Genomic DNA, 21,063 nt, shown 5'->3' with positions numbered 1-21,063 from the left:
ACTGAACTAATACCCTCACTCGATTATGGTAGAACATATTATGAGATTTGATTATCATCTACGATTTTGTATTTTTCTGTTCTATTATGAGTTACATAATCTTTCCATAATCTTATGATTTTCTTCATGCTCCTACGGGAATGAGTGGACTTGATTGGGGCACCAACGATAGAAAACGAACATTTCCATAAAACATGCAGCATATTTAGACAAGCAAGTTCAAAATGCACAATAATTAGAGTATATAGTGTGATCTTATCCACCCCTACACATTATTAATGCACAAATGTGGGTGCATGGTTCCACACCTTTCTAAATACGGATTTGGATCGGTGCAAAGGAATTTTTTAGAATCGTTCATTTAAAATTATAGTTGGATCTATATGGTCCGTGTGTAAAGATCCAATTATAATTTTAAAAAGTACGAATAAATGATATAGCTGTGGAAAATCAATGGCTGAAAATGATCTGCCAAGTCACATCAATGTAAGGAAGAAACGTGTACAGTGGATGAGCACAATGCCAAGGAGTATTGGAGTCATGACCCATTCCCTTCAATTGGACCCACCAAACCCAGTGCTTGGGAAAAACGAAGCCACTGAAAGGACCCTGCCAACTCCACACTGCTTTGGCAAAGTTTGGACTTTGGATGAGTCGATCGATCAACGACCTTTAACGGACACTCATGCTTCCCAGATAAAATAATCGAATGGTTTAGATTAGATTTGACCTAAAGTTGAGGGACCCAGTGGGGCAGAATCTAAGGGAACAAGGCTCACATGGGAGAACGTGCCCTCTCTAGTAAAAGATGTCCATGTCAGCAAATTGACGGATAGTACGGACCCATGTGGGCTGCAAAATTCTATATATATATATTAAAAGGAATTTTTTTTTTTAAGGTAAGACTATATACATAACATACTCAATCAAACTAACAAAATAATAAAATTAAAAATTAAAAATTAAACTAACACTCAATTTGTAATAGAACTTATCGGTATATGTCTCTCTAAATTAATGATACGTGAATGAGATAAGAGTGTAACAATTATAGGGTTAAATCACTAATTATCTTAAAATGTTTAAGTTAATATGAAATAATAATTATTTAATTAATATTTTAACACTTTTTTAAAAATGTGGGTTCAAATTTTTCTTCAATAAATAAGATTTATTAAGTAAAATATTTAATTTAAAAAAAATTACAAAGACAATTTTCAAACTTTCCACTATGGGCAGAGAGGGTAGACATAGAACACTATAGATTCAAATTATTCATCGACTTTCCCAATATAGATAGGGATAAATGGATAATGCTTGTGCCAGAATTGTCAGCCTCCAACGACCAAGTGCATTAGAAAGAATTGTCCGTCGATCTCCTCATCTCCCCCTCCCCCCTCCCTACGTTATACTCTGTTTTCTTTCAATGGATTATTTCAATCTTATATCTTTATCTTTAAAAAAAAAAAAAAAAATCTTCCAAAACCAATGTAATTCAATCATGTAAGCATGAATAAATAAACAAATAAATATATGATCATCAGTGAAAAAATAATCATTTTTCAGTGCTTTCAACGCCCTCATAATGATAGGCAAACGGGTTAATTATGAATGTTGAAACAAATATTAATTAAAGGGGAAATTAAACCTATTTGAACGATCGACCATAATAAGTAGATGCAAAAGAAGTCAGAAGGTGTTTGTGTGATGGAGAAAGAAAGTTGGGGAGTATACATTTTCAGCGCAACACCGACAGAAAAATTTCATTGAGAAAGTGTCGGTGTACAGTAAATAATGCAAGATGATCAGAAAATAATGTGTTTTGGGGTTTTTTTTATTTATTACAAAAATTGTTCGGTAAAAATTATTTTTGTATTTCTAAGAGTGTTTTGTGTTTAAGTTATTTGTTAATTTTTTTTTTTTTTTTTTTTTTTTTAGAGTTAATAATTTTTTACACGAATCGCGAATCCTATATAAATCAAACACAAAATTAGTAGGTGAAACTTGAAGGGTATGACCCGTTTACTTAAATAAGTCAATTTAGGATTAACTTATATAATTTGATACATATACCTCAACATAACTCCAACGTGATACGCGAACATGAGCAAATGTGTCAAATGAAAAGTAATTGAGTGCGTGCCATTCTAAAACCCTAGCCAGCTCAATAAGTTGACCAAAACACATAATAATCCACTAATTATGACTCTACCGCCTTAACAATGTTCCCCTAATTTTCAGGCAAATAAAGAAAAAAAAGGGTAGAAAGAGATTCTGACAGAGAGCTTGCTTGACGGCAATGACGGCCAAACTTACTGGATTGGATTTTTGGACCTCCCTCTAAAGTCTAAACCATAAATCATGGGGTTGGTGGCCCCAAGCATATTGTTTAATTTAATCAGGCTCTTTAACCCTCTTTATTTATTACTATTATTTTTTTTCGGATAAATTAATTTTGTTTTTTAGAACCAGAAAAGAGAAACAGGTATGAGTATCAACAAGATCAAATTTGGTCCGTTTTATTCCCTATATAAGCACACCACCACCTCCCAACTTCCTCACAACCGTTTGCTCTCTGCCTAGCTAGCTAGTCTCTTCTCTTCGTGTATTTCTTGCCATTAATACACAGATCAGAAGACAATGGCAATTCCACTGATCATCACTCTTTTCTTACTTTTTGCTCTTCTAGCTCCAATCTCCATAGCCTCCCCAGTTCAAGACCCAGAATTAGTAGTACAAGAAGTACACAAGTATGACACTGAAACCTTTGAATAGTTAGTTAGTTAATGTACGTATCATGCTGATTAATATATTACTATGTGTCATTAATTTTCCAATTTGGTCTTCTTTTTTGATGGTTGCAGGAGCATCAATGCCTCGTCTAGGAGAAACTTAGGCTACCTCTCTTGTGGATCCGGGAATCCCATCGACGATTGCTGGCGGTGCGACCCGAATTGGGAGAAAAACCGCCAGCGGTTGGCGGATTGTGCAATTGGGTTTGGGAAGCATGCCATTGGTGGCAGGGATGGAAAAATATATGTGGTGACAGACTCCGGTGACGATAACCCTGTGACCCCCAAGCCTGGCACTCTCAGATATGGTGTGATCCAAGACGAGCCTTTGTGGATCATTTTCAAAAGCAGCATGACTATCAAGCTGAAGGAGGAGCTGATCATGAATTCGTTCAAGACAATCGACGGTCGTGGAGCAAGCGTGCACATTGCCGGGGGGCCATGCATTACTATACAGTACGTGACCAATATTATTATTCATGGCGTTAACATTCATGATTGCAAGCAAGGAGGGAATGCTTATGTGAGGGACTCTCCTGGGCATTATGGGTGGAGGACTGTATCGGACGGTGATGGAATTTCAATATTCGGTGGAAGCCACGTGTGGGTGGATCATTGCTCGTTGTCAAATTGCCGTGACGGGCTAATTGATGCGATTCATGGATCCACGGCGATAACCATCTCTAACAATTACATGACACATCATAACAAGGTGATGCTCTTGGGGCACAGTGATTCCTACACAAAAGATAAAGACATGCAAGTCACCATAGCCTTCAACCATTTTGGAGAAGGGCTTGTGCAAAGGATGCCAAGGTAATTAATTAATTAAATTAAATTTAAGTTCATCATGATCGATCAAAGAATTAAGTTTAATTGGGTGTAATTAACAGAATGATCGAATTTGTTTGCAGATGTAGACATGGTTATTTCCATGTGGTGAACAATGACTACTCCCACTGGGAAATGTATGCAATTGGTGGCAGTGCTGCTCCAACTATAAACAGCCAAGGGAACAGATTCCTTGCTCCCAATGACAGATTCAACAAGGAGGTGAGAGAAGTACTGAGAACTATATATTCAATCAGAATCACCTTAATTTAAGCTTGATATATATATGGATATATTCAAATGACTAATGGGAAGAAGGTGACTAATTTGCAGGTAACTAAACACGAGAGTTCACCACAGAGCGAGTGGAAGAAATGGAATTGGAGGTCGGAAGGAGACCTGCTGTTGAACGGTGCTTTCTTCACTGCTTCTGGGGCAGGAGCATCTTCTAGCTACGCCAGGGCATCGAGCTTGGGAGCAAGACCATCTTCGCTCGTCAGTGCAATCACAGCCGGAGCGGGTGCACTTGGGTGCAAGAAGGGCGCGCGTTGCTGATCGATGATCATGAGTGGCTCTTGACTAGGACTTAATTAGGAGAGCCCAAGGTCAAAGGTGACGGTAAAACGACAAGAAGTACGGAAGGAAAAAGAACAAGACAATTAGGATCCAAGTTCTTGTATATTAACTTTATGAAAGTGTTATATAATCGTTGTTCATTAATGAAATGAGCCTTATATACATCTAATCTCTCTCTCTCTCTCTCTCTGCTCGATCCCCATTATTGGTCCACATGGGTTCTCGTCACATGGGGATGAGCCAGTGTGTCTGCACTGAGCTAACGTGGGAGAAAATAAATGTTATTAATGGGGCCATGTGTTTGGGGCTCACATTTCAACTGCAGGTGTGTTTCTCTGGAAACTTACAGGAGCAGCCCATAGATAATAGATTAGAAAGTTGTTGCCGGGAAGTAACTCCCCAATACCACTATTCTATCCAACCATCACGAAGCAAATGCCCCTACCATGTAAAAGGGATTTGTCTCTCCGACAAGTGCAGTTGCCATAAATGTACACCGCCAATCAACATAATGGCCAACAGTAACACCATTCCGTCAATAAATACCAAGTCTAGGGTCGACACAGATAGAGTTTGCCTTGGCTTCAAATTTCAATCAACGAAAATGAGTAATGTTAACTCTTTCATACCGACTAACGTGGGAGATAACTAGAGATAAGCCAAACTAGTAGATAGAATCATAAAAAGGAAGGAGGAAAATGCAAGCATGGGACCATTCTCTTTGTAGGTGTCACGAGTTCTCCCTATTTTTTAATCGATCATGTATTACATTTAGAAACGCACAACATCAAGGGATAAAGAACTCTATAAAGAAACAGCATGCAAACAATATTTAATATTATAACAATGAGAAATTATAAAAATCATTCTCCATTTTATCTTTAATCTATTTCTGCACTGTGGATGAGTGAATCTACTATAGAATTTGTGAAATTCCCAGATCTAATGATAATTTTTTTTAAAAAAAAAATTAGTTAAAAAATGATAGAAAAAATTATGTGCAACATATCTATAGTACAAATAGGTACATGAGTTCATCCACCGACAGTAGATCCTTGTCCTCTAATCTTTTTGTCATTAATCGTCGTCTGTGAAGAACTTTGTCGATTATGTTGTATGTCGATCCATTTAACCTTGGTTTTTCACTCTTACGTGGCAGAGTCGGTTTGAAAAGAAAACCGCCCGCGAGGGAGGGATGAATAACATGTGGACATAATTGAGTACTTCAGTTCTGCTGTTAGTTCTGGGCACAAGCAACACGCTTTGGGGGACAACGACAATATCAGACCCCATCACTGTGCTGAACACAGTTTGTGCTCCATCCGATTTTCTTTTTGGATGCAATGTCTAAACCTTAGCAACATGATCTCTCTCTCTCTCTCTCTCAGAAAGTATCAACAATAGACAACCTACTTATGTTAACAACTTTCACCCAAACAAGGAAACGATTGGAGCCAATTTGATGAACTAATCAACGAAAGCTAAATATAAGTTGAACTTCTTCGAACCACTCAAAAAACAGCTCATCCTTCCAACTTTTGCACAACGTACGAAAGAACGCAAAATCTGTGGTTCTGGAACATGCAATACTATTTTAAGTATTTAAAAAATTATTGGTGTCAACTGTCAAGCCAGACAATCGCCGGCGCATTATTTAGCGCATACATCATCGCACCATCTCATAATCAGCATTTCCCGTGGGTTGCACCATGTGAGTACAAATTATCGGATGTGTGCAATAGAGAGCAATAGAGAGGAGAGAGAGAGAGAGAGAGAGAGAGAGAGGGGGCATGAGACCTCAAGATGCAAACACATGTCAATACAACAGCAGAAGTTGACAGGGATGGCCATCAGTTGATTAACAAAAAGGAACAGCAAAATCAACCCATTAACCACAAGAGAAAGCGTACTGCAATTTCAATCAAAGGCACTCCAAAATCTATGAGCAACAAGTTTCCATCCAAGAGAACATTATGGTCTCAGAGTCACTCGAGACACCAAATAAAACCAACAAAATACCCGAGAGCTCAAGTGACGCAGAATTATAGAGCTTAGACCTGGACATATCAGTATTCAGAAGGTGAGATAACATCGTCAATTTTCAGTATCATCTTGACAACTTGAGTTGCCAGCAGGATCTGCTGCTGCTTCCCAATCAGAGTCTCGAACACATTTTGCTCACGCATGTCATTGGTGCCAACATCATTGCAATCTATTCCACAGTAGGGATTGTTCTCCTGCATATTAAATCCAAAATGATGATCACAATCGTTTCCATAATGCAATGCTACGATTGCCCTACAGTTACACTCCTGGTGCACGGGGGAGAGGAAACCAGAACCATCAGGACAGAATAAAATTAAAATAGTGTTCCATTTACCTTAATTTGCTGTGACTTCACTACAGATAGCGTTTCAATGGGTTGGAGTCCACTATTCTCCGCAAGTGCCATGGGGATAGCATCCAAAGCATCAGCGAATGCTCTGATAGCATACTGCAGATGAAAGGACGAGATGGTCAGTACAACCTATTAATCAAAATGATAGGATACCAAGAGAAACAGGCATACCTGCTCAACTCCTGGATATCTATCTGCAGCGGCCTCTACAGCAACTGAACAAGAAATCTCAGCTGAGCCACCACCATACACAATAGAATTGTTGCGAATGAGATTCCTTGCAACACACAAGGCATCATGGATGCTGCGCTTTGTCTCCTCTATCATCATTTTGTTACCTATTGCATTATTTAACACCAAAACATGGAATGAGATCATCAAATGCATTAAATATCATTCATTCTCAGTTTTTCCCTCTACTTTATATTTCCATTCGTTCTTATTTGTTGACAACTATCCTAACAAGTTGAAAGTGAGTAGCCTCCTTTCATAATATAATACATCATGCTTCATATCTACACATAAGTTCACATATGATGCTGCCGAAATAGATATAAACTAGATCATTCACAGCTATAGTTCAGAGCTTTTTCTCTGGATAACTAGGAGCATTATTGACAAAGAATTATAATAAGCTAAGATTATGATTGCAAAAGTAACAGGGCACAAAACATAAACGTACCTCCACGAATAAATACGGTTACAGCCCTTGAATTTGCACAATGTTCAATGTACAACATTCGATCTTTCGTTGTACCAAATGATTTTTCTTGAACCAAACCAGCCTATAAAAAATGTAAATAAAAGTTTTAGGGTCATAGAGAAGCAATGTTGGAAGATTAACTTATGTGAATCAAGCAAAATGTGAGAAACATAAACTGCAAGTTCAGTATCATTGTGAAAAACACCATGAGGTACAAATTAAGAAAAATATTTTATCAATGATGTCTTAAATCTATTCATATAAAATTATCTCTCCACAGTTGTTCCCATCTAACAGCAACTTCATCTATGAACTGAGACTATGTCACAGTAGGACAATAATATGCATTTCCATTAGTTTCAGAAAATAAAACATATGTAGCTCTACATACATTATACAATCAGAGCACTAGCAGGAACAACATCGATAATAAAGGAGGAAGAAATACCTTTCCCAACTTTTCTGGGGTCAATTCTTGGAACCTTGGCACAATTCTTCCACCTACAAAGACGCCAACACCATTATTTGATGGTAGATAAACAAGGAAAAACTGTAGAATCCACAAAAATTTCCAATGTGATCTCTCAAAATATATAAATGCATTACATCAGGAGTTGAAAAAGGAAAAAGCTTAAACAAGACAAACCTGTAGCTATTGCTATCAGTTCTAACTCCACACCACCGACCCATCTGACAGCCGGCAAGTTCCTGTGCATCAACAAATGATTTGCTTCATCATCGAACCCCCATTGACAGATAACCAAGGTAGCACCAACATCCTGCAACTCACTAAATCAGACTTCCCCTAACCCATAGGCATGGTGACAAAAATAAAGATATGCACCTGGAAAAAGCATTTTGATTTGTATATCATGAAACCCAAGTAAACCAGCTTAAGGAAGAAAGAAGAAACTTAAATTCACAAATTTAGTAGATTCCAGAGGAGAAAAAAACTACCAAAAAAAAAAAGTAAAATAAGATAAAATAAAATAAAATTGTCATAGAGGTTGGAAAAAGGTTTTTAATGCTAAAGATTCTATTGAACTTCACATTGCTATCCCACCTTGCATTTTTGAACCATATCATCAAAATACTTCTGTTCTTGCAAGCGTAATGTCTGGAACTTTTCCACCGTATCAATATCGACCTTATGTTTAGTCTTTGGCTTCGGTGGCTCAAAGGGGCAAGTCAAGATCGCAATTTTTGCATCTTCAATTTGCTTTGGCATCTGTGGATGGCTCATATCCTTGTCAACAACAATTCCGTATATTAGCTCAGTATCTTCCAACTTACCCCCTACTTTCCCATCTACTTTTATTAAGTCTAGGCGAACATCCTTCCTCTCTAAATCAGCCACAGCAAGAACTGCTTTAACAGCAATCTCAGCCAAACTGCGCTTGCATCGATTGACACTGCAATATAATGTAAAAGGCATCACATGCACAGTACATAACAGATAAAAGATACACCATCAAAAAAGTTCCATAAATGTTATCGACCACCATTGCCCTTCCTTGAATGCCAATTTTAGGGTCAAAATTTTTCATTTAAAATAAAAAAATTAACAAAAAAAAAAAAAAAAAAAGAACTTCCTCAATGTAATATGAGAAAAGCTGGCAGAGCGCTTCTAACCACTTCAAGTGCCACTATAATGCGCTCAAAAACTTCCTTTTGACATCCTCCGTCAATAATAAAGCAGATTAAAACAACTGTGTAAAACTTGGGAACCATTTACCGACTACAGATCAGGCCTGGCCCATACAACTAGTTACCATAAAATAAAAACTAGATAAATATGACTTGGCTAGTCACATCTTGGACATCAGCTCCAGTTCGCTGGGCCTTTCATAAATGCAGAAGTTAATGCATTTTCACTGCTATATTGATTGCTTCCGTAGCTACTAAGAAGGACATCTCTGTCAACTTTCCAGTCATAACATTTGCCCACTGGACATCAGCTCAAGCTCATTGGGACTGTGCCCATGAATCATGATTCATAAAAAATAAAAAATAAATCTGGAGGTTTGTGGCAAAATTTACATGCAACATTAGGAAAAAAAAAATTTAAACAATTAGTGAAATTCACCAACCAGTGGCAAAACCATGAAAACTATGACATGGCTTTGCAACATCATATGCATTACCACAATTTGGTTGGCGAAAAATGAAAAGGACAAGCAAATGAATATCACAGTTTACTCATATATTGAACATAAAAAGGCAATACATGAGAGCCAGTACAAACACATTTTAGTGTTGCAATTTTGTGTTTCTTCTTTTTCTTTTTCTTTTATTCTTTTTCTGAGCAATGCTAGTTGCAATTCATCACCAATAACTTCCTAAAAAGAAGAGCAGAATAGGAGCATGAAAGTAGACCATAATATTCAAATTCAGACAACACCAGAGACAGGAGCCATTAAATAGCATAATGGTGAAGAAAATGCCATACTGATGCCACAAAGGCACTGCCAAGCATGGTGCTGAAACTAAAAAAGAGCATAAACCGAACTTACATCTTCGAGGACAAAGTAGTCATGCAAGTTTGAACCAAAGGCTCAATATTTGACACTCCAAAATCGTACTTCTGAGCAATACGGTCCAAATGCTCAACAGCTATCCTTGAGGCCATCTCATAGCCCTCTGCAATCCGAATGGGATGAATACCGCGTTCCAAGAGCTGCTCAGCCTGCTCCAGAAGTGCACCAGCCATGACAACAACTCCAGTCGTGCCATCACCAATCTCATAATCCTGACTCCGGGACAGTTCAACCATCAGCTTTGCAATTTGATTGTCCACATCCATCTGCTCCAAGATTGTTGCACCATCATTGCCTGACGACAAAGAAAATAACAGGTAAGAGACACCCAAAACAAAATAAATAAATAGATTAAAAGATTAAAAAAATTACTGAAATCTTCTCATTTCTACTTCCTAATGCAGGCGACGCAATAAAATCAAAACACCAACAGAACAAAGGATAGCAGTAGTCTAGAGGGCACACCCTCAAACCAAAACCCTAGAGGGACACCCTTAGTGGTCTCTTGCGGATTCATGAAGACTTAGCAGTCTTCATTCAGGGATTTCACTTGGAAATGATTTTACCCAAAAACAAAAACAAACAAAAAAAGAGCATTTTCTTCAGAATATTGTTCAAAAAGGGTTATTCCCAGTATCCAGAGGAAAAGGTGATAACAGAAGGGACCCTAGAAGCTCAAACCTCGACAGAAAATTAGAGGAACCACTTAAATCTTCTGCTCCAGCCCGGTTCCATCCAAATCAAATCCCTCAACTATGGACCTATACCCTCAAATAATCGTAGGAAATGACACTAAAGCACACATCACTTCCTCACTGACTAGTTGCTATGGCACATAGCGCATACATAGATCTACACAAGCCATTTTCCCTACTCAAGTAACCAACTAATTCAGATCAAGTGCCTATAACATCAATAGCAAATTAAAACTTCGAAATTCGCTAATTGAACAAAAACACTGAGCGTAGATAGACATACTGATGGTGACGTCGCCGTCAGGGCTCTGGAGCATCTTGTCCATGCCCTTGGGGCCGAGGGACGTGCGGAGAATGCGAGCGACGGCCTTTCCCGCCGAAATGTTGGCCTTCTGCGCATCCAACCCTCTCAGCCTCGTCTTCTGCTCCTGCTCCCTTATTATTATGAACGGCCTCCCGAAATCGTCGAACGCCAGCGCCATTTCTCACCTACCAAAGATGGAAATGAGCGATGTGCGACGGTGGTGAGGATCAGCGTGAAAGTTGAAGAACCTTCGAGAGGTGCGCGCTGTGTAGAAGAGTGGAGGGGTTCACTAGCTCCCTCTGGTTTTTTGTTTTTCAAAGCCCTAACTCGTACTAGTTATACCGCTTCCTTATTAGGGTTTGGGTCTGGACTCTGGACCGCTTCTGTGTATGGGCCGTGGATTGTTGTGTGAGCCTGCTTCTTAAGGTTGGTTTAGATTTTAAAACGCACAGTTTCATCATCAATTTTTAAAAATGTAGTTGAGTGCTTGGTTGAATGATCTCGCTTACATGCTGTTATTTTAATAACAGCATGTATGCTGTAATTTAATCAACGGTTTAGATTGAATCTTAAAATTGACTTACATTTAGAAGCATTTAATAGGAAAGAGAAAATGAAGAGATATTTTGAAAAATTCAATCTTGACCGTTGATTAAACTACAGCATACATGCTGTTATTTTAATAACAGCATGTAAGCCAAATCCGGTTGAATCATAGTTTGGCCTTTAAACTCGTGCGTTTTTAAAAATACACCCTTATACATACGATTTGAAAACCATAAATTTTTCTTCCTTTTCAAATTTAATTTTTTAAAAAATACACTCTCAAACAATACATTTTTTTCGATTTAATTTAAAATCACAGTTTTTATTTACAAAATCGCAATGTCAAATGCACTCTTACAAATTCATGTGGCATGACAATTCATATTTTATAAAATAAGTGTCATACACAATAATCTATATTTTAATGATTGACATGATAAGTATCGTGTAGATTGTCGCGTCAGTTTATAAATATGATGTGCTGGATGAATTGCAAGGCAATAATATATATTTTAATAGTTGACGTAATAAATATAATGTAGACAGTCATATAAATTTGTAAAAGATTTGTTGTACCCCAAACTATATTCGCACTAAAATTACATGATATGTCTTTCTTATCAAAAGACACTCAATGGCTATAATCAAAAGTGGAGAAAATATGGGCAAGTACTAAAGGATATAAAGGTCGTGTTTAACAAATTAAAGCATTGGGAGATTCGTTACACTCGAAGAATAGCTAATTGGGCAGCCCATGGTCTTGCCAAGGGCAACAACTAGAGAAGTCATGAATAAGGTATGGATTGCCACATGATAAAATTAGAAAATTAGGCTTATAAAATTAGACATATATAATGAATTAATTAGTTGGGCATGAAAAATTGTCAACCCAATAATTAGCACCAAATATCTAGTGAACGAGAAACAGCAATTGCATCACCAACTCCAAGACAACCAACGATTTAAACTAAAAATGACGTAAGCTTAACTGAGATTAGCATTTAATTAACAAACTCTCCCACCCATCCATGGCCTTCCTCACAGTACTCCGCAACCAACGACCCTACCCGCACTCCACGCCCACCATTCTTCCCTAATTGCAATATCCCTCCATATATCAACCCCTCCCGGCCTCCTCATTCTCCCTCACCTGCGGTGATTCTCTAATTAACCACACTAGAGAACTACTGCATTCCCTGCCTATCTTCTTCAAAACATTCACAAAAGGCTATATATATCGATCGTTTGATTGATCAAACCAAACATGGCGCGCCAAGTTATGGTTCTTCTTCTGGTTGTCTTCGCCATTGCCGGGCTGGCTTTGGTTTCTTCAGCCCCAGCCTCCACCCCCACCTCTACTCCTGCCACTGGCCCATCCTCGGACGACATCGGAAACTCCGATGGACCAAGCGGTGAAGAAGTGGCTGAGGCCGCCCCAGTTGGAGAACCTGTGTCTGTTGAAGCTTTCCCTCCTAGCGCTGATCAGGCTTCGAGTCCTGGGCCTGCTGGTGGCGCCACCTCCCTCAAAGCTGTCGGCGTCGTTGGAGCCGTGGTGGCCGGTGCTGTTGCTGCCTTCTTCTCCTTCTAAGCTGCATACATGATACATAGCCAATAATATGAGACTTACGTAAAGAGTAGTGATTGATGTGCGTCTCTGATTGTAATTTTCTTAGACGTTAATTTGTGTGGTGATTCATGGAATGAATTCCGGATAAAGCGTCATCAAAAAAAGAATAGATTTCCGAATAAAAGAAAAATGGAAATGTGAATTTCAAAGGATGACATTTTTGTTAATTAGTATTTACAAATTGTGCTAGTGGTTCCACAAAATCTAAATAAAAGTTTCTTCTTTTCTTTATTTTTATTTTTATTTTTTTATTTTTTGTGTCCCCTTTTAATCATTGAATTAATTCATATGATATGATACTTGTTCACTTTTATAGTTGAATTTTTTTTACATGAAATGTGACCAAACGATTTGAAATATTATAATTATTATTTGCATTTAATCCTAATAATCATATAAATAATCCTGTAAGGACACAAATTTCAGGAAATTTCTGTCCGTCCTGTAACATTCTTGGTCATTCGATGGATTTAATTTCTGTGGAACAAAAAAAAAATGTAATAGGGAAATCAATTATATTTCTTTGCATTGGATAATCAATGCTTTCTCTCTACTCAACCTGGCATTAAGTAAAGACATGCGCACAAAACGTATTAAAAATTACATTATCTATATAACTTTGTAGGCTTACAAATATCTTACTTTTAACTCCATGTATCAAGAGTAGGCGAGCGGAGATATTTCATATCTTTGAATTTTTCACATTATTCTCCTTTTATTATCAATTGGGTAGGTTAACAACTACCCCAAAATACTAATATGTCAATCCCAATAATATTTTTTAAATGCCTTAGATTTCACAAATTTAACAATAAATTTGTTATTATATATATATAGTAAATTCGTTGTCACGTTAAATGTCGTAGCACTATTTAAACCGTTAACAACAATAACATCTCAAATAAATGTGGAAGATATAGAAAACAGTTTAGTCACTGATCATATGAGATAAGGTTTAAAAGTTGAGATTATTGGCGGAAAAACTTCAAATTAATCCTAATGACAAGAAGTTATATATAAACACAGCTGGTACTTCTCCTGCACTTTACTCCATGCCCTTGTAGAACGGTTGCAAAAGTTGATGTCTACCCTTTTGCGCCATTTACTCTTTGTGGCTTAAATGCCCTTTAGACTTGTACTGGTATTCTAATATAATGGTTGAAAACATCTTCCGATACAATTTTGTCAATGTACTTCTCATGTGTTTAAGAAACACACGACAATTTTATAGGACAATTTTATAGGCCAAGTTGGAGAAAACTACCAAATCGCGTTTTGAGGGGATTTTAGGCGAAAACTGTCCCCCACTTGATGCTTAACTTATGCCTATCTTACTACTTATGGCCACAACCTTTAAAAACTAAAGGGGAGAAAACAAAAGGCTCCCACTTTTATAAGCACGATTCAATCCAACAGAAAAGCCACGAAATATGTTGTACGAGGATGGTGATAAGAGCTTGAAAAGTAAAATGCTTACAAGTTAATTATACATTTAAGAACTTTTAGTCCCAACCAACATATCAATCAAAAAATCAAGTAAACTACGCATCTTCAACCACATCAAAAAGTCACCTGCTGAACACACAGAATTACTTGGATTGTTTTTTATTTTTCGGTAAGTCCAAGGGAGCACCCCATGTATGATAGCAAATAGAATAGAAAATCCATAAATAAACCCCCTTTGTTTTGTGGTAATCAGCATAGACCAGATCAAAACCTAAACACAGTAACCAAAGAGGCACAACAACTACAATGTGACTCATGTGAGTCATAGCATTATAGGTAAGGATAATTAGTTCAATATAAGGAATGCAACTTTCTCCTTTCCCATACAAAATAAAAATTAAAAATAATTAACAAATCCGAAAACCCACCAACGAAAACCAAACCAAAATGATAACCAAGCTCAATTACACCATTACTGGCAGATTAATTCAGTAACAAATTCTAGTAAAAAAGATTCTCTTAACAAAATAACACCACAAAAAGAGGGGGATAGATGAAGAGACTGGATAAGCGACACTGAAGCTTCCAACAAAGAAGAAGTTGTGAATAAAAACCTTGTAAGCTTTCATTGAGCAAGTAGTACCAATCAGGAAAAACACACTGAAGCAAGTCGCTGAGCAAGCACACCTCCATCAAAGATGATGCAGTCCTAACAAAACTACTAAAATAACATGATCCAGTTTACATTATTGGGATACATTCCAAATCCCATTTAAACAAACAGGACAAGAACACTTACAAATTCTAAACCCGTTAGTACAAAAGAAACTGCTTCACAGATAAAACGAAATACATATAAAAGGTTAAAACAAAAGGTACACAAGGAGCAGCACCATGCCAAGCAACCAAAAATCTTCAGGTCCCGAGTCTATTATACTGTAGCATCAATACACGACTCCTGAGTCCTGACCCTAAACCCAAGTAATCCTCACAGTTTACATAATACAATTAAAGAATAACTCTGAAATCCTTTCTGCTTTCAGGGACATTGCCTCAACAGAAACAGGGTTGTACAAATTTTACAATGACCAATTACAATTGAAACAGTGACCATATGTTACAATGGACTAATAGCTCGACCCTGACTCTCCTAACGTGAAGAACAAACATTATCAGTTACAATACATCAAGTATGGGCCTACGAAACTTTTACAAGCTCAGAGATAGAACCAATACAGTCAAACAACAAAAGAGACCGTTACACATTGTGGCCTAATACATAAAGTCAACTTTACACAAGATTGTGCTTTACATAGACTTATCAAAAAAATAAAAAGGTATTGTGCTTTACAGAGAGACCGACAGACATGGTGATTGTATCCACAAACTGTACACGAATATGCAACTATTTGAAATATTTGTAAACTCAACTCTTTCTAGACATTTCTTGCAGGAGCACAATTTACAGATTTTTAGATGGTATAAGGCTACTTTTGCACACTTGGCAGACCAAAGCCATCACCAGAGGAATCCAATAAAGGCACCCATTTAACACATCTTCCTCCATGAAACCAGCACAGGCTGATTCAACCATGAAAACAAAATGTTGCCTACTCCACTCCCTGGATATAATGATAAAAAGAAAACCCCCAGGTCAATAGACATGGAATAAAATAATCTGCGAAAGACGCCATCCATCTCAATCACTCAATATTACCGAAATATATTAGAAACAGAAACAAATCAAAATCTGAAAGCAAAAAAACTCAAGTATCCCCTATTCCATTTATTATACAGCCCTATGCCATTGTACCTCTATGAGATGCAATACTTAGAACTATCACCCTCAACTCCATATTCCCAGTCATATCTATAGTTGCAGACTGTAGTTCTTGCATGCTAGTAAAGAGCTTACAGCTTTACTCTAGGTAACACCAACATCCTAAGTACTTTCGTTCAATGTAACACACCACAAAAAAGAGGTTGAAGAGGATTGGCTGTCAGTCATGAATCAAGATTTGAATATCAACAATATTTGAGAGTGATGCCTCATGACCACATCCACCACAAACAGAAAACAAGTTGATAGTGTTATTTGATGAAGATTATAACTAGAACCATTCTTCACCTGCTAGCCACATGGCTCACAACTTGCTACTACAATTTTTTGCTCTTATTGGCAGAAACATGTTGACAATTATGTCTCCAAGAAAGCAAAATAGCACAAGATATTGAGTGAAAATACTCAGCATGTAATTTGATTGAGGAAAGGATACCATGTGAATCTACTTTAATTTACTCTACTATACAGGCCACAAAGCACGAAGCAGGGAACTCTTTGGCCATGGGTTAAAACTGACGTCCAAGCTGTTGAAAAAAAAGGGGCTTTCCTTGCATACCATTCAAGCTCTAATAAGAGGACAGTTTACAACATCAGCTCTACAATTAGTTTCTAAGACCATAAAGTCAATTTGAAGCATTAGCAAATTTTGGCTTTTGGGGAAAAGGAATATCAGAGTTTAAACCCTAACACCAGCCTATGGGATCAGATGGAAAGTTGGAAACAGTGGCTCAAGCTATACTAATGGTTGGGTTAAACAAGGCCATAACATACTTCATTTTGATTATTCCTGAGATATTAATAACTAACATACTAATAGAGTCTCACTACCCTAAACAATACTGGCAACTTCCTTTTCACCTACCATACACCTAAAACAAAAGCCAAGCTGAAACTTACTCAAACCAACAGCAGCTAGACACACCAATCCTTGAATTACTCAGATTTTTCTTACATGCATAAGAAACATAAGAATCAGCTTGACATAGCTATTACACCAACAATAAAAAATTCTAAATGAACGAATTATATAACACTTACAAGTACAATTAAAATTGAAATCAAAACAAAGTAGTAGAGGTATACTGAATTGCCATAAAAAGTCAACCAGCAACATGAGTTAAAAAAAGAAAAGATATCATATAAGAAGTATAGAACTTAAACTTCATACTACTATGTGCATCTACCAAAGGCTAAATTATCCATTTGAAAAACAAAATTAACTTCATTCAAAGCATATGAATGATGAACTCTCAATCTTATAAACCAGCAAGAAGGTTTCAAGTGTACCAATATCACAGTTGAAGAAAGCAATTGTCTGGAAGATAGATATTAGCATAACACCAATGGGATACCTAGTGGAGGATACCAAGAGTAAAACCCATAAAGATATCCACATTGGTATTCCATTGAAAGTTAATCAATCGTTTTTTCAGCACACAAATACTAAGCATCTAATGAGTTCGGTAGCATGCAGTACGAAAGCAATGGAAATTTAGTTCTTCTCTCCAACCAACACAAGTAGAACTTACTTCTTCCCTCAAGGAAGCCACACTCTGAATGTGGGGCCGCTGAGAACCAGAGAGAATAGGATCCAAGGGAGAAAATCTACAACTGAGAACATAGATTGTGAGGTCTCATAAGACCTGCCAAAGAAGATGACATCATGCTTGTGTCACTCTGATGGCAAGCGTCTCCTTTTTCCATAATCAACATCCCTAGATCGAGACCTGCGATCTTCCTCCGGCACCGCTCGGGACCTGCTCCGAGGTCTTGAAGAAGACTGCCCTCTGTCCCATTCATCCTCATAACCCACGTCACGTTCTCTTGGCCGATGGTCTCGATAACTATCTTTCTCTTCCCTATACCGGTGTTCCCTGGGCTCCCTTTCAGACCTGTCCCAGTCCTGTTCCCTCTCTTCACGAGGCCTCCTCTCAGAGTTTCCTGACCAGTCACGCTCAGATCCCCGTTCTTTTTCCCTAGAGGCAGCACTTGACCTCACTCCTTTTTCATTATTTGCCTCACCATACCCATATTCAGAAGCACCATCATCACCACCATAGCTTGACTCCCTCGTCCTTCTACCATGTTCTTCTCCTCCCCATCCACCCATGTTCGTGTCATTCCACATCCCAGGATGATGACCATCCATTCCAGCAGAACCCATCATTCCCATTCCATTAGCTGCCATTCCCCGACCAAAGAAGGCTGGGTTGACATGAGGTGCCACACCAGCAAGTCCCATTGTATTAACAGCTGGAAAAGATGGAAGCATTCCAGGAAAAGCAGGACCTGGAAACCCTCCATACCCGCCTCCACGACCCATATATGTTGGATCAAATCCAGATCCCATCATACCCTGTGGGTTCATCATACCACCAGCAGGACCCCCAAATGCAGGACCTGCAAGGCCTTGACCGTAACCTCCTCCAGTGGCACCTCCAACTCCACCATTGTTCCCAACCATGTTCCTTGCACCCATGGCCCCTCCTCTTCCCCTCCCAGGGCCTCGGTTGAGTACACCCTGTCCACCCCGTCCCCATCCACCCCGTCCATAATTTCTTCCTCCATCTCCACTTTGATAATTCATATTGCCCCCTCTCCCTGCACCATCATTCATTGGCCTCCTTCCCTGAGGTTGAGCCTGAGTCTGAGGTGGGTTTTTGTTCGCATATGAAGCTCCCATCTGTTTTAATGTTTGCGGAGAAGCAAAGGCCACAACACAAGCTCGGCCATTGAAAGCATGACCATTCATTCCCTCTTTGCATGCAGTGGCTGCAGCTGCCTCATAGAATTCAACCTGACAATAGCCTTTGGATTTACCACTAGCTCTTTCATCAAAAAACTTAATTTCCTTGACCCTCCCATATTGAGATAAAACACTTTCAAGCTCTGAATCAGTAGTCCACCAATGTAGTTCTCCCACAAACAGCATGGTTTGACCATTCTCTACAGGGGGCCGGATCTGATTTTCATTAACTATCGGATGATTGACATTTACATTCACACTGATTTGATTAGCAGGCGGAACAGTTCGAGGACCACCAGTTCCAGAATTCAGCACAGGCATGGGCTCACTGCTAATTTTTCCAGGCATATCAGAAGGGTCAGCCCCAGAATTGGGGGGCACAGGTGTGGATCCTTGAAACCCCATACTTTTAAATTGGGCATCATGAGGCATGTCCACAACCCTACCTCTGTGTGAGACTGGCCCATCTGGATAACTAACAGGTCCAACTTCTGCGCCCTTAACAGCAGATGGCCCCTCCTTCTGCTCAGGATAATGAGCACCAGCATTAGAATACTTGCCTTCAACTGAAACACCAGGAATGTTGAGTGCTTGTGAGCCCCCAGCCTCCACTCTTTGCCCAGGAACATCAGTTTTCTGAGTTTGAAGTCCTCCATTGCCAACACCAGCAGGTGGCAGTGTCGCCTCAGACCGGTGCAGCTGCAGGAAACCCTCTCCAACATTAACATCATTGTAGAGATCATCATAGTCGTCATCTTCTCCCATCAGTTCGTCATCTGCAAGGGCAGGTATGGCTCCACTTCCTTGATATTGTGTCTTCTGAGCCCCTCCATACTCTTCATCATCATAATCTATTTGCTCTTCGGCCATTGGATCCATATAGGTTGACCAAAATATATTAAAGATAAATTACCTCTATCTCCACCTATATTATACATAAGCAGGAAAAACACTATTAAACGCATCTCCCATTGCACATCAACAATAACATCAAAGGAGAGAGAGATAGATCTATTTAGTATTGGATGTGAAAACTCTAAGACACCCAGAGCGAATTCACCATGGCTTTAAACCATGTATGAAAATCGAAATCATATATGAAATTCATACAAATATCAATTACATAAACCAACAACTCCAAAACATTGACTAGACGGTGTATAAACCTACATATGTTACTTTACATCACTTTTCAGCCTCGAAATCTTAAGCACCTTGAACAAGAGAACTATAAATATCTTACTCCTACTGGAAAAGTACATCAAAAAAAGAATACACTTTCTGCGATCCATCAAATACAAAACATCAAAAATCCACCACCCCTCCCCCCCCCAAAAAAAAAAAAAAGTCTCGGAAACTGATGATGATCACAGTATTAATTGCCCCTGCCATGATGTCAAAAAAACAAAAACGATAAATCTTCAAAACCCAGCCTACAAAATCAATGAAATCACAACCAAAACCACGTACCTACAGTATGTCGTAAGTCATAGAAATAAGACTCAAATCAGATACCCCTGTCCTAACACAACGGAAAAACAGGAAGTTCCCAATTTGTTTACCTCGTAAGACCTTAAAAATTGTAAGAAATCCCAAATAACCCCGCTATAAAATTCCAAAAAGGCAAAGCAAATTCGCGATTCGTAGTTCGGAAATTCCGCAGAAGAAACCCAAAATCACAAACACCCACCAGAGTTTCAGATTAGAACATTGCAAAACATATCTTATATCTAACCCGCAGCTTAGACATACGAAAAAAAAAAGAAAACACAATGAATGAACGAACAAAAAAGGGCTAATTATCACGTGTGGATACAGATTCAGAGAGGTTTTTCTTACTGTTTTTCTTCTTCTTCTTGGGCTCTCAGCTTCCAAGGGTCAGACAAGCACGCCCGCTACCTCCCCCTTTTCTCATCTCTCTCAAGTGCGTTTTTTGTTTTTCTTCTTTTTATATTTCTTTAACATGTTGTGCCCTACAGTGATACCATTGGGGTCTCTCGTAGATCAAATCTGAGTCAC

At 38.4% G+C, this 21,063-nt stretch overlaps 3 protein-coding genes across 4 annotated transcripts; 1 reads left to right on the top strand and 2 right to left on the bottom strand.

Annotated features, from left to right (window-relative positions):
* The first annotated feature begins 2,549 nt into the window (after positions 1–2,549).
* LOC132177605 (probable pectate lyase 5) lies at positions 2,550–4,368 on the top strand. Its single transcript, XM_059589995.1, has 4 exons — positions 2,550–2,750; positions 2,865–3,608; positions 3,707–3,845; positions 3,957–4,368. Exons 1-4 carry the CDS (start codon positions 2,641–2,643, stop codon positions 4,176–4,178), a joined length of 1,215 nt encoding a protein of 404 aa, XP_059445978.1. The 5' UTR covers positions 2,550–2,640; the 3' UTR covers positions 4,179–4,368.
* Positions 4,369–6,087: 1,719 nt separating this feature from the next.
* Positions 6,088–11,145, bottom strand: LOC132177797 (T-complex protein 1 subunit epsilon). The gene is made up of 9 exons (XM_059590254.1): positions 10,816–11,145; positions 9,814–10,132; positions 8,364–8,712; positions 7,947–8,079; positions 7,749–7,801; positions 7,280–7,382; positions 6,769–6,935; positions 6,580–6,693; positions 6,088–6,436 (listed from the first exon to the last, which is right to left on the bottom strand). The coding sequence occupies exons 1-9, from the start codon at positions 11,012–11,014 to the stop codon at positions 6,266–6,268; spliced, it is 1,608 nt and encodes a 535-aa protein (XP_059446237.1). The 5' UTR covers positions 11,015–11,145; the 3' UTR covers positions 6,088–6,265.
* A 3,754-nt stretch (positions 11,146–14,899) lies between these two features.
* Positions 14,900–21,008, bottom strand: LOC132177314 (uncharacterized). 2 transcript variants are annotated; one of them, XR_009439743.1, is made up of 3 exons: positions 20,884–21,008; positions 17,828–19,969; positions 14,900–16,077 (listed from the first exon to the last, which is right to left on the bottom strand). XR_009439743.1 is itself a non-coding variant. In XM_059589581.1 (2 exons), the coding sequence occupies exon 2, from the start codon at positions 19,921–19,923 to the stop codon at positions 17,971–17,973; it is 1,953 nt and encodes a 650-aa protein (XP_059445564.1). In that variant the 5' UTR covers positions 19,924–19,969; positions 20,884–21,008; the 3' UTR covers positions 17,515–17,970. The 2 variants fall into 2 exon arrangements, 1 of the variants encoding a protein (XP_059445564.1); XM_059589581.1 differs by lacking the exon at positions 14,900–16,077 and having other exon boundaries at positions 17,515–19,969.
* Positions 21,009–21,063: the final 55 nt, after the last annotated feature.

Source organism: Corylus avellana, chromosome ca4, assembly GCF_901000735.1.
Source record: "Corylus avellana chromosome ca4, CavTom2PMs-1.0".
Taxonomy (NCBI): domain Eukaryota; kingdom Viridiplantae; phylum Streptophyta; class Magnoliopsida; order Fagales; family Betulaceae; genus Corylus; species Corylus avellana.
Note: the sequence above shows the minus strand (reverse complement) of the source record. Positions and strands in the feature narration are given on the sequence as shown.